This window comes from Lagenorhynchus albirostris, chromosome 9 (assembly GCF_949774975.1).
Source record: "Lagenorhynchus albirostris chromosome 9, mLagAlb1.1, whole genome shotgun sequence".
In the NCBI taxonomy this organism is placed as follows: domain Eukaryota; kingdom Metazoa; phylum Chordata; class Mammalia; order Artiodactyla; family Delphinidae; genus Lagenorhynchus; species Lagenorhynchus albirostris.
Genome location: NC_083103.1, coordinates 26,490,393 through 26,504,577, shown reverse-complemented (window position 1 = coordinate 26,504,577; position 14,185 = coordinate 26,490,393). Strand labels below are relative to the sequence as shown.

At 32.1% G+C, this 14,185-nt stretch overlaps 1 protein-coding gene across 3 annotated transcripts in view; it reads left to right on the top strand.

Moving 5' to 3' along the window:
• The window catches only part of ELP4 (elongator acetyltransferase complex subunit 4), a 246,888-nt gene that overhangs the window by 36,081 nt on the left and 196,622 nt on the right, over positions 1-14,185 (top strand). For all 3 annotated transcript variants that reach the window (XM_060159468.1, XM_060159466.1, XM_060159467.1), the window contains exon 3: positions 1,437-1,558. In XM_060159468.1, the coding sequence (XP_060015451.1) occupies positions 1,437-1,558 (122 nt within the window). The remainder of the gene's footprint in view (positions 1-1,436; positions 1,559-14,185) is intronic.

Below are 14,185 nucleotides of genomic sequence, written 5' to 3'. Positions count from 1 at the left end.
TGCTGAGCTCTCCTCCGAGACTTCGAAGCTTTCCGCCTCCATCACCCACAGTCTCCGTCTGCGAAGGGACTTCTAGTGTGTGGAAACCTTTCCTCCTTCACAGCTCCCTCCCACTGGTGCACGTCTCGTCTCTATCCTTTTGTCTCTGTTTATTCTTTTTTCTTTTGCCCTACCCTGGTACGTGGGGGAGTTTCTTGCCCTTTTGGAGGTCTGAGGTCTTCTGCCAGCGTTCAGTAGGTGTTCTGTAGGAGTTGTTCCACGTGTAGATGTATTTCTGGTGTATCTGTGGGGAGGAAGGTGATCTCCGCGTCTTACTCTTCCACCATCTTCCCTTCGTCCTTCGGTACAGTGATTTTTAAAATAAAAAACCAACTTGGCATATCTGTGATAAACCCCACTTAATCATAGTATACCATATTATTCTTTCTTATATACTAATGAGTTTTGGTTGGATATTTTAGAAATTATTTTCATAAATGTTCATGAGGCATATTAGTCTGTAGCTTTCTTTTCCTGTGATGTCTTGGCCTAGTTTTGGTATCAGAGTAATTATGGCATTATAAAATGAGTTCTGAAGTATTTCTTTCCAGTTTTTCCTTTTTTCTGAACGATTACTTGTAAGATTGGTATAATTTCATCCTTAAATGGGCTAGTTTTTCTTTCAGTTTTATTGAGATATAATTGACATACAGCACTGTATAAGTTTAAGGTGTACAGCACAATCATTAGACTGAATACGTCATGAAATGATTAGCACAATAAGTTTAGTGGACATTCATGATCTCATGTAGATACAAAATTAAAGTAATAGAAAAAAATTTTTTTCCTTGTAATGAGAACTCATAGGATTTATGCTCTTAGCAATTTTCATATATAACATACAGCAGTGTTGATTTTATTTATCATGTTGTAAATTACATCCCCAGTACTTATTTATCTTATAAGTAGAAGTTTGAAACTTTTGACTGCCTTCATCCAATTCCCCCTACCCCTACTCTCCACCTCTGGTAACCACAAATCTAACACTAAGTGTTTAATTCTTGTGACATGAAAGTAATGAGGTCTGAGTTTACAACTGGTTGGTAGGGAATATAGCCATTTTAGAGGTGCAGTACCTGAGAAAATCTTAGTAAAGAAAAAACCAAATCTCTGATTTTTTAATATAATCATACATAACCTTCTAAATTTTATGGATATCAGAGGTGGTGTAGTAGATGGCGAATGATTTTGGAATCAGAAAGACTCTATTAAAAGTACCTACTTCCCATTGACTATCTAGATAAGTATTTTAGCCTATCTAACTGTACCTTAGGAAGACATAGTTATTGCCCCACCTCATAGACTTGTTTTAAGGAGAAAAGAATATAAAAACATCCTACCATAAATATCCTAGTATATGGTAGGATTCTGACTATAATTTTTTTTCTTTCTTACAGAAGAGGATAAATATAATATTTATTCTCCTTTGCTCTTCAAGTATTTCCTGGCAGAAGGAATTGTCACTGGACATACTTTGTTAGTTGCATCTGCAAAAGAAGACCCTGCTGACATTTTACAGGTATAGAGTATACTAATTCAATATTGCATTTTGAATATTTCACAAAAAATATTGTTTATATATATGTAAATAAGATTTGTATATGTACAAACTATATTTAAATACATTAATGGGACCACACACATATTCTTTTCTCTTAAAGAGAATTATCAAATTTATTTGAATACATAATCGCATTTTAAAATTAGTTCTTGGACAGTTTTTTAAACTAAAATTTATGTCACAGTGAGGAAATATTAATAAGCTATTTAAAACTGACAATAAACAAAATTACTATTAAGTAATGATATGAGCACTTTATAAGCTATTAAAAAATCTAGGTAAAGAAAAACAACTGCAGAATATTGTCAGATATTATATTACCAGTATTCCAAAGGTGTAAGTCAGAAGAAAGATAGAGAAATTAGAAGTACTCATTTATTAAAGTTATTTTGTTTTGAGAATTCCAGAGAGTATCCCCTTCCAAGAAATAAGCAATAATACTAAAATATGTGCTTGAAATAGTATATCTTTTTTATGCCAAAGCATATTTTTCACCTCAGAGAAGACAATTCTGACTTTTAGAATTCTTAATTTCTTTGTACAGAACAGGAACTCACTTTTAAGCCATTATTTGATTAGAATTCATAATCTAAAATCATTTTCTCTGAGAGTGTTTTCACTGTGTAGTTTGCAAAATGACAAATGACTAAGTCATTTATAAAAAATTTGTAGAATAATAAATACTAATTTACAATAACTATCAACAGACACCAACAAATTTCTACACCCACACATAAAAATTACTATAATACTGAGGTCAAAACTAACATGATTCTTTCATATGGGTCAGACTTTGTTTATTAAATTTTAAAAAGTCCAAAAAGAAAACCTTTGTATAATTTTCCAAATGATTTCCTTCTGGTTGAAGAACCTGTTTTCCTTTATTCTTATTTCTGCTATTAATCTTTTGTAATATTTTCTTGATGTTTTTGTTTTTTCTTTTGTTCCTTTTCCCTGGCCTTAATCATTTTGGACAGTTTCTGAACAGTACTGTACTTGCTAGAAGCAGTGGAGTAAAGGCCAAAATTATTGTTGTAAAGAAGCTATATAGGTTCTTCACAGCCCATTCCACAACATACCGAGCCTAAGATTTTTTATTAGACATCTTTATAGCCATATAGGAAATGTTCGCCAAGCCATAGGCAGGAAGACCTATATATGCTTTTTTTTTTTGCGGTACGTGGGCCTCACTATTGTGGCCTCTTCCGTTGTGGAGCACAGGCTCCAGACGCGCAGGGTCAGTGGCCATGGCTCACGGGCCTAGCCGCTCTGCGGCATGTGGGATCTTCCCGGACCAGGCCACGAACCCGTGTCCCCTGCATCGGCAGGCGGACTCTCAACCACTGCGCCACCAGGGAAGCCCTATATATGCTTTTTTAAATAAAGTGTTTTATTTTTCCTTCTTCCCTCCTCCAACCTAGGTAACTGATGTTAAAGCCTATAGTATACTTCCACATTTTGCCTTAGAGAACTACATTTTTTTATTTGAAAACTAATCCCTGATGCCTTTCTTAGGTACCTTGATCTGTACAAGTTAGTACTAAAAAAATTTCAGTGTACTTTACATGTCCTTCTTTGGATTATGTGAAGGATTTTAAAATTATAAAAGAAATATTATCTTTTCATCAGGGTTTCTTAAAATAGCTAGTCATATATGCAAGTAATTAGATTCTGCAAACCTTTATTCATAGAGCAGTTTTATAATGTAGTAGAAAAATATAAAACTAGAATCAAAAAACATAGACTCTTATTAAATTTGTCCTTATGACCAAAGTAGATTAATAAGGACCAGACTAGTCATCATGCCTGAAACAACTAAAAAACAGGACAAAATATATGAAACAACTGTCTTCAAAACTTTGATCATCACACAGTAAAGGACAGTGATTCCTGAGTTATGCAAAATAAGCAAGGTAAATCCTATAACTTCCCTAGCTTCCTGCATACAAAGTGTCCAGGCCATAGTGCAGGGAGGAGGAGCCCAGGATAAGACAATCTTAGGTGACAGAGTTAGGAATGTGGAATTACAACCTCGTTATTGTCTTCATCTGGAGCCAAGTATGGTTTAAGGAGATATGTATGGGTGCCAAGTAAGCAAGGGGTGGACTTCTGATAGTTAATTCTATGTGTCAATTTAACCAAGCCACAGGGTGCCCAGAAATTTGATCAGACATTATTCTGAGTGTTTCTGTGAGGGTATTTTTGGATGAAATTAACATTTAATTCGGTAGACTGAGTAAAGCAGATTGCCCTCTCTAATGTGGGTGGGCCTCATCCAGTCAGTTGAAGGTCTAAATAGAACAAAATGGCTAACCCTCCCCCATATAAGAAAGAATTCTTCCTACTGGACTGCTTTTGAACTTGGACATCAACTTTTTCTTGCTCTCGGATTCAAACTGAAACATCAGCTCTTCCTGAGTCACGAGTCTGCTATCCTTTGGATCAGAATTACACCATTAGTTTTCCATTTGGACAAAAACTACACCATCAGCTCTCCTGAGTTTCCAACTAGCTTGCTGTGCATATCTGGGGACTTGTCAGCCTCCATAATCATATGAGCCAATTCCTTATAGTAAATTTTATTACAGGAAGAGGTATGTATATGTGTACATATATATATGTATATGTGTGTGTGTGTGTATACACACACACACAGACACACATCCTGTTCATACAATTTCTCTAGAGAACTCTGACTAATTCAATTTTACTGAAAATACAAAGATTATATTTAAAACCAAAGAAGGCATTTCACATTTATTTATTAACCTACATTGAACAATTATCACTCACATCCTATATCTTGGCCAGTTTTCCAGATAGTAAAGTACAGTGATCTTCCCACCTTTTTTGCACTCATACTTCTAAAAATATTTTTTTAATTATGTATTGTCTTGTATACTAAGTTATGTAAAAATTTTCATTATGAGATTATTTAGTTGCAAAGATGTTATTGTAAATATTGCCTGTTTTAGTTGAAGACTTTTATGTCAGTCTTGTAAGTGTATCCAACTCAATCTAAATAATAGCAATTTGATGTCAGTATCATTATTTTTAGAAGTATCTACATAAGCAAGCTCTTCTTTAACAACTGGAAATTTTACATCAATCGTTTTTTCCTTGAATTCATATTTTCTATTCCACTCACTCCTCATGGAGTTTTGTCAGAATGTAGTACATTTTATGTTCAACATTTTTATTAATAACCTTATGATAGTTTTTCTATAACTTCATATTTAAATTTATTTTAAACTTTTTGTCTCAAAAGACTTTAAGTGTTAAACACATTTCTTTTTATTTCAGTCGCCATTACAATTATTGTTGCATACAGTGTATCAATAGACATAAAAATGTTCACACTACATTGCTTCATTAGGACATATAATTGTGTGAATATTGCTAGAATGGGATGGGATTCAGCATCAACTCTATTCATATTTTTTACTTTTGCAGATGTGAGCTGTTCATAGTTAAGTAAATAGAGAGAGTTGTGTTATTGTAATCTCCCTCAAATTATTTTTTCACTTTTTCTGAGTAATACACAAAAAGAAATCACACGATGTCTATCAACATAAATTACTTTAAATTATTTGTCTAGTCTATTAGGCCCACCTAAAATTTTGCTGAAAACAAAGAAAAAAGGATAATTTCCCCAGTCATTAGAACATTCACATTTTCTATACCAAATAGATATTTTAGGTTGTCTTTTTGTTTGGTACTGCAGAGATGTTTACTCCTGGGACAATGAGAAGTAAACCTTTCACTCGTGAAGTGAGAAAGGTTGATTTGAAAGGGGATTGGCAAAGGGGAACTTGCACTTCTATCACTGGCACATTCTCTAGGAGGTCATTTTTCACTAGAGTATTTGTTAAAGTTGAAGATCAAAGAATTGATTTCCTTAAAACTCTCATGATCATGTACCTCTTTCAAAGTCTTCATTTACCCCAGGTTTAAAGACTCCCAGTTTCTGACAGTTAAAAGAGATGGAAACAAGTCATCTTACCTGATCCAGATAAGCTTTTCTAAGTTTAGACTACCATATGCCCATATATGATTCAATCCATATATTGATGTAGCCCAGTGAACCTGTATTTAGTCACCCCCAATATACACTAACCTATTCTAGCATTCTAGCATGATAATGCTAACTATCATTTATTCACATCAATATGAAAAAAAAGTATATTCTGTTTAGATTTCAAAAATGTAGGAATAACTTTTAAGTTACTGCTGCTCTTTAAAATATTTAAATGAAGGTTATCTCAGGCAAAAGAATTAAATCAGCATATTAGACTTAAAATTTCTTTTATGAAAATTATTCCTCTGTAATGTCACATTCCATGTAAATGCAGACTGTCTTATTAGAAGAAAAACCATGAGTGATAATTTTCTGTTATGTTAAATAATATTTTAAAGATGATTATTTGAAATAAATTCTCAGTGATTGATATATCTCTGGAATTTTTTCTTTATAAGAAGTACTGTTAGTTTCAGTGTTGACAGATATTTTACTTGGCTTTCCCATATTTGAATTTTCACTATTACTGAGATGCAGTTTATAACAACATGCTAATTAATCTCCTGGAACTTAAATTCATCTTACATTTCAAGGGAAATAAATGTTAAAATGGTATGACCATTTATTTTTAATGTCTTAAAAGTTTCTCTTGCTCTAGCCTAGCATAGGTGTTTTTAACTGAAGAATGTATTCTAGTGTCATCAAATATATTTTACTTTATCTTGTGCACTTAGAATGTATTATCAAAGACATTATAATTACTCCACAAAAACCTAATCGTCTTAAGTATTAGATTTACTTAATATAACATTGCAGATTTTATGCTGTTTTTTTTTTTTTTGCGGTACGCGGGCCTCTCACTGTTGTGGCCTCTCCCGTTGTGGAGCACAGGCTCCGGACACGCAGGCTCAGCAGCCATGGCTCACGGACCCAGCCGCTCGGCGGCATGTGGGATCTTCCCGGACCAGGGCACGAACCCGTGTCTCCTACATCGGCAGGCAGACTCTCAACCACTGTGCCACCAGGGAAGCCCGATGCTGCATTTTTAAAGTTATCTCATTCTTCTATTTATAATGAGTAACCTAGAACAAGTTGTTTTTATTTGAATAGCAAGTTTGCTTTATATGACAATTGAATATTTATCAATAAGGTACTCAATGAAGTTAAATATTAAATTAATTATAAATTTGAGTGTGTGATCCTCAGGAAAAATTTATCTTCTTTGATTTTAATGCCATTATTTGCTTTTAACTAAAATCACTTGTATAGATGAGTAATGAAATTGTTATAGGTTGTATATGCTAAATAACATGTACACACAACATTTCCCTACATTATAAAACTTATTTAGTGATTCATTTTTAAGCTATTTTAATTTTGATTATGTTCTTGTATTTCATGCACCTCTACTCTGAAGATATATCTAGTTTTTGGGTTAATAGAATCTTCACTCATCAGTAATGTTTCTTTTTCTTTTTTTAAAAAATAATTTTAAGAACGTTCATTTGATGGGGAAATACTGCTTTGTTGCACGTTTCTTTGTTTACAGCAAAGCAGAATATTTTCCCCTATGGTTGTTAGCCTTCTGCATTTCTTCCTTGTTTTTCATAGTAGGTTTTTGTCTCTGTCCATTTTTTTTCTCATTGCTCTGTACGAGCTCTTTACATATTGTAGTTAATGTCCCAGGATTATATACGAGGATCTTTGTTTTGCACATTCTCAGGATCTAAGTCCCAGAAGTTACAAGGTTGCATTGGAAAACCAAATTTGCCAAAACATACAAATAGCCCTCCTATAAATTTTGGGCTGCCCTCCTAAAAATTTTGCCCCTCTGCCCACATCCCTCACATGTAACACTAGTGTATTTTTTCATCATTAGATTTGTGAGTTGGTCTGTTCCTGTTAGCCATATGTTGAATATTCTTGAGTATAATGCAAAACAATTTCAAAATTTGCTAAAGATGCAAAATTTCCTGAGGTTGATCAAAGTGACTGTGGAGAATTGTTTGAATCCCATGCAAAGCTACTGGCTAATGAGAATGTAGAAGGATTCAGCCAGTTAAGAAAGCAATGTTTCTTAAATTCTTAATCTTATCATCTTATATTCCTTACATGTTTAATATGTAACAGTATAACAATATTTGACTTAAAAGAATAATATGCCATTCTCATTTTTCTATAAGGAAGTACAAAAAGTATTGTTTTTAATATACACAATATGTTTAATGTTTAGTGTTCACACATTTAAAACAGACTGGATGAGAAAATTATGGCTGATAAAAATTTCAGTTATGTATATTCTTCATAATACCAGTATATAGACAAAGTTTTTAACATCTCTGAGAAAAATGAACAAAATATTTTTGTAGTTTAAAGTGAGATATTGAATACTAATATAGAGAAGTAGAATTTCTGCACCTATAAGAGTAGGTATATATATTATGTACTTTCTACATAATGTTCAGTTGGGATTTCAGTGTGCCCAGCTCAGAGTTATACTGAAGACTCATTTGTATCAAACAGCCCAAAAATGAGTGACCAAAACCCAAGGCATTAACAGTGTTTAGAGATACAATGTAGGGAGAAAATGCTATAATTGCTTAGTTTTAATTTTATGATGTATATGATTGGAGATTTCTGGAGCCTATAACCAAGGCAAATATTGCTGGTACAAGAAAAGGGAAAAGACAATCTTATAGACCATAATTATCTTAAAACTGTGTATAACTAAAAGACAAGTAAAGGATAAAAAGCCCATCAGCTGCCTAAAATATATTATATAACCACCCAGCAATTTATCCATCATCCTTTGGAAACATTCATGCCTACTGTAGTCAGAGCTTCAGGAAGTCAGCATTAAAGATGTAACGCTGAGAAGTTACACCCCTTAGAAAATCCTATAGAACAATATACATGATGTTGTTAAAGCTTTTAAAAACACTATGGTAAGTATTTTTCAGTTAACTTTTTTATCTAAAAGAATTTTCTTGATCATCTCAAATATAGTGATGGGTATTCTCTATGAAAACTTTCTATGGAATGTTTTCTAATATAGCAAAATTACATTTTAATGTTAAAATATTTAAACATTTATCAGTAGATCAGCTGATTTTTTTATGAAATGAAAAATTATGTACATACATGCACACCCAAACATTTCTTAAGAACTTGAAAATGCTAAGATTTCTCTATTATTTATATCCTTTTCATAATTTTTAACAATATGATGGTATGTGTTAATACATATAGAATTAAAGAAAGTAAAATTTCAGAAGTAAATTTAAATGCTGTTTCATAATATGCTAAAGTCAGTTTCAAAAACTTAATTTGAATATTTTTTAGTGATGACATGCCAGGTAGGTAATATTCATTCAGGAAGAGATATCTAATATCTAGAGCAAAGGGTTAATTCTTGACTTGTTGCATTAACTTTTTGAGTTACCTGTTATATACACTATGCACTAACATCAACCACAGTTAAAACAAAGTGGGAGGTTAGAATGCTTTTAAGGAGCTTCAAAGTTGTATTTTTTAGTGTGTCCCCAGGATAGGTACCTGGTTGCCAGCAGGGGTGTCCCAACTACTTGATGTTTATTAAAGGATTATAGCATATAATATTTTTTAATATCAAACATATTGGTAAATAAATAGTTCAAATTTAAAAATCAATTATGGTGAAATTTCCCATATTTACTATTGAGAAAATCTTTCATATTGAAAATGAATTACTTTACAATAATCTATGTCCTGGAATGAGTTTCAGTTCATTGAAAATAAACCATATGATATTTGATAAATTAATATAGTAATAAGATACTTGGTAACAAAATAATGAAGTATGAATATTTAGTCTAACATCTTCAGAATTCTTTTTCACAGACTTTAAATCCATAAGTAAAAGTTAAAAGTGTATCTTAATAATTTGAAAGCATTATTTTAAATCCCAAAATATCAGCCTTTTACCCAAATATTGAACTCATTTGTTAAGATCTTATTCACTGTATCTTGTATCTTTTCCTTTATTTGATTCCTTGGTTTTAATTGAGGTCAGAGATATTGATTTAGAGTTAGATAAAGCGGTATTACTTGCTAACAATGTAAAGTTTGAGTTACTGTTAAAAACGTTTCTTTTCCTTCTGTCAGTTTGGTGTCAAGATTAAGTCTGTTTGCCATGCATCTGTTATTTACTGATCATGGAACAAGAATTAGAAATCTAGTGAGTGGTCAGTTTGCTCTTAGTACACTGTAGTAAGTACAGTCTGGTCTTTCTGAGTACACAGAATGCAAAAATGTCTCAGATCCAGCCCATGTTTTTTTTAAGTGACAAAAATTGAAACAGCTATAAAAATGAAGTTAAAGAAACATCCCTTGGTTGGCCAAATATATCATTGAACATTTTTAAAATTATGTTCATCTCCAAAGTTGTAGTTTTATGATTCAGAACAAAAGTAATATAACACGCTATAAATAATTAAAAATTATTTCTGGCCCTTCTATATTCCACTTTGCAAGCTTTATGCATACTCAACACCTTATACATTACACATTTTCCCACAAATTTTTACTTTTTCTAGCCTGTATAATATTTAATGTATATCCTATCAAAACTATTTTATCACTGTGTATCTTTTGTCCATAATATAAATACAAATATTAAAAGGTCTTTGAAGGCAGAGCTATAATCAGAATATGTTCCCTTCACTTCTTTGTCAACATTTCATTTGTTCAGAAAATTATCAGGCTATCTATAAGCTTTTCAGTGCTAGTTGAGCCAGAAATTTGCTGTTTGACCCTAGGGTTCCCCTCTTTTTTTCCCTCCCTAGCTACTTGTGAGAGCTTATTTAAAATTCTGAGTTCTCCCCTGGCAGCCACAGTTCAAGTTTCTTTGGCAAATTAAAAAGACTAAGAAAAAACATGCAAAAGCTCAGTACTGTTTCCAGTGACCTACATTTGTAGGCAGCTTTTAAAAGATGGTATGTGCCTTATTTTCCAACAAGGAAATGAAAGATAAGATAAAAAATATAAAAGAAAATAAACCCACCTCTCTGTCACTACCTAATGAGAAATTTTTGATATAACACTAAAATAAACACACATTTGGCATTGATGTTTGTACATCAGTCAACAAAAGAAAGGAATTTTGCTTGCAGAAAAGTAGCCTAAGTTATATAGCAAAATGCCACACTGTGTAATAGGATATTTATCCTTAAGAAGATGAAAAAATACTTCAAATCTGAGCTTAGATTTTAATTTCTGTGTTGCTGCTTAACTAGCTACAGGACCTTGCACAAGTCACTTAACCTTTCATATTAAGATAGGGATGATAGCCTGCCTACCTTATTCCGGAGCTCCAAATTAAAAATGAAATATCTGGAGTTTTGCTTTCAAAATCTTAAAACACCTATTCCAGCCCTCACATTTACTTTAAAAATTTTATTTTGAACCCATAAAAAAATGAATGGTTGTGAATACTTGATGGATTTGCTATAGGCAAAAGAAATGTTTAAATCTTAGAACTATTATTAGTTTTATCATTCTTGGAAAAGAAGCCACATAAAGTCAGCATTGGGAATATTAGAAATAGGGCTCATTTTTCTTTTGAATACTTTTTCTGAAAAAGTATTCAGAAGAGAAAGTATTCAATCCTTTTGGGGGTGGATAAATGACTTCAAAATTTGAAAACCAGAGCCATTCAAACTAAAAGAAAATCAGCCTCCCAAATGAACATGTTGTCCCATTTAATGAAACATTAAAGGATACCATGGAAGGAGAAAGGCTGTATGCTATCAAGGATCATAAATTAAATAGACAGTCTGTGAAGATTTATTATGTACAAAAGGATAACTCTACCGTTGAAAACCCCCAAAATATAGGGCTATTTCTCCAGCTAGTGTTGGGATGATTCTTTCAGTGTTTCTTTTCTAATTTAAGTTTTTTTTGTTCACCAGAAACTGACAGGCAGTTGCAGAAAAGGGCCTTAGTTCCTCACATCCATCTTTTCACATTATGGTATATTAACAAAATCAGAGGCATTTGAAACGTGCTTATTGTTTTTGTAAAATAGTCTCACTACAATTTGTGTGTGCATACATGTGAGTCTGAAAGTCTGTGCTAGATTTCAGAAACATGGTAGAGAGCATTAAAATGAAGACTTAAATTGGAAGTAGAAAACAGATCTGAAACTATGAAGTTTCAGATCAGAGATATTGATCTTACCTTGCATATCAATATCAGAGATATTGATCTTACCTTGCATCTCTTAAAACAGACTGTAACATACAGGGTGCTATAGAATTAAAGAAAACCTATTTTATGCTTTTACCCAGTTACCTCTACTTCTCAGTAGTCAATGAACAAAAAGAATGAGTTCTATTCTACTAACACCAAATGTACTACAGAAAATAGTTTTCAAATTTAATAAAAATAAAGTGATACCCAGTTTCATTTAGTACCCCACAATACCCTAAGGATTTTTGTTTGTGACACTTTCCATAAGCTGGGTTTATTCTGGAAAAAAAAAAAAAATCACATCAAACAAATAAAACCAGTCACTTGTTGTGTGCTCCTGAGTTAGGAATTTAACTGATCAGGACCCCTTAAATGAAGGTAATGCCTGATTTCATTCCTAATTGAGATTTCTTTGACAATAGATATCCATGAAACTTTAGAATACTTCTTTTCCAACAATGTAAAGATTTAGTAAATAATTATAAGATTATTGTCACTTTCTCAACTTTTAAAATAATTATATTTAGAAATGTTTTAGTTACAGCAGTTTTTAGAAATTAGTTTATATTCAATAAAGAGACTTAATACTTAAAGGAATTTTGTAGGAATTCTTTGCCAGCATAAGAATCCTTTTATAACTTATTATTGCATAACTTGTTTGCTTAATGTAGATTTTCATATGTCATATTTTCTTAAAACAGGTTAATATACACCCTTATACAGTAAACATTAACTAAAAGGAGTTATTACATACGATCTCACTAATAACTAAACCTGTTAATACCAGTGAGTAAGTGGAAAGTTTAGTCTACTTTTTAAAACAATTCACAAAATGTTTTGTAATCAAGATATGTCCTATTATAAGGACATTGTTCACCATTCACTATTCTTTCTATAACTAGGAACATAATATATATAAAAATATACATATATACACATATACGTGTGTGTATGTATACACACACATACATAATACATATACACACACAGAAGTTCACATTTTTAACAATAGTAGTTACCTAGTTAGTAGCTCTCTTCACTTTAACTTGTATTATCTCTCTGAGTATGAATTTTATTGGTTGTGCAGTCAGAGCCAGATTAAACATTGACAGCATTGAATATAAGAACTTTACTTTGTAAAAAAAACCTAGAAAGGAAAACTCCAATTTTTATGGATAAAAGTATTAACAGATTCCAACAGTGCATTCTTGCCTCTCTATAAGTAAAAACATGGTATTTTTATTTTCAGCTTTCTTCTTAAGAAGTCAATTTGAAGTAAAGAGACTGTTTTGAAGGAATATGTAATATAGCTCTTATGTTTTGATTTATAAAATCATAAATTCTGTATCTAAGTTGATCTATTGAGGAAAATTGATAAAATTAATATAGACCTCATAGAGACTTGTTCTTAACAGCTTGACAGTTTTGAGTTTTTTAATATATGTGAGAAAATAATTACAGAAGCTAATATCAGAATGCCAAGACACTCAGTGCATTTCCCCTTAAACTCCTTTTAAGTCAATGCCATCAATAGACAGTACTGAAACCTGTGGCTGCTTTGGTCAAGACTAGGAGTGCTGTTTATGGTATTAGCAGGCATATTGCTAGGACCTAGATAAGGAATGTAAATTTGCCTGTACCTCATCTTCCCATTCTCACTACTAGATTGCAGTAGAACTCAGAGGTTAATACACGTCAAAATTGCTTTGAGATCCTTCTGTGACTGGTGCTCTTAAAAATGTGATGGTTTAGAATGTAATGTTTTAAAATAATTAAATTATATTTGCATTTAATTGAAGATATTATTATTAAACTTAGTGCAACTCTTTCTCTTCATTTCTGAATACTTCTAGTACAGACTTCCATTTCCTTTCCTTCATGTATCCTGCTCCTTCCCTCTATCTTAGTCAGGAGAATTGAAAGAGAGGTTTTTCCAGCTTTCTCAGCACATTTCTGGTTTACATTTTAAGGAGAAATGTGATTTGCTTGCCAAATTACAAGCATCAGTTTTGTCAGTAGCTTAACTTGAGAGTTTAGTTAAAATACTTTTTGTATGCTGATGTGAAAGTGTTTTTCACCATCCTTCTTGTAATAGCAGTAATTTTTCTATCTTTATATTCAAGAAAAAATATCTGAAATTGTACTAAGATGTCCCCTAATCTGTACTGCATTTGGTTTGAAACAAGATAATTCACTCATTACTAATCTTAAAATCTCTGAGTTTTAAAAACATGTAACATCAACTACACCCCAGGACCTTCTAACTTACTCCCTGCAGTCTACATTTCTGAATGCTTTTAACAATTAAAGTCACTCCTCGCCCCATACTTTTGAACAGT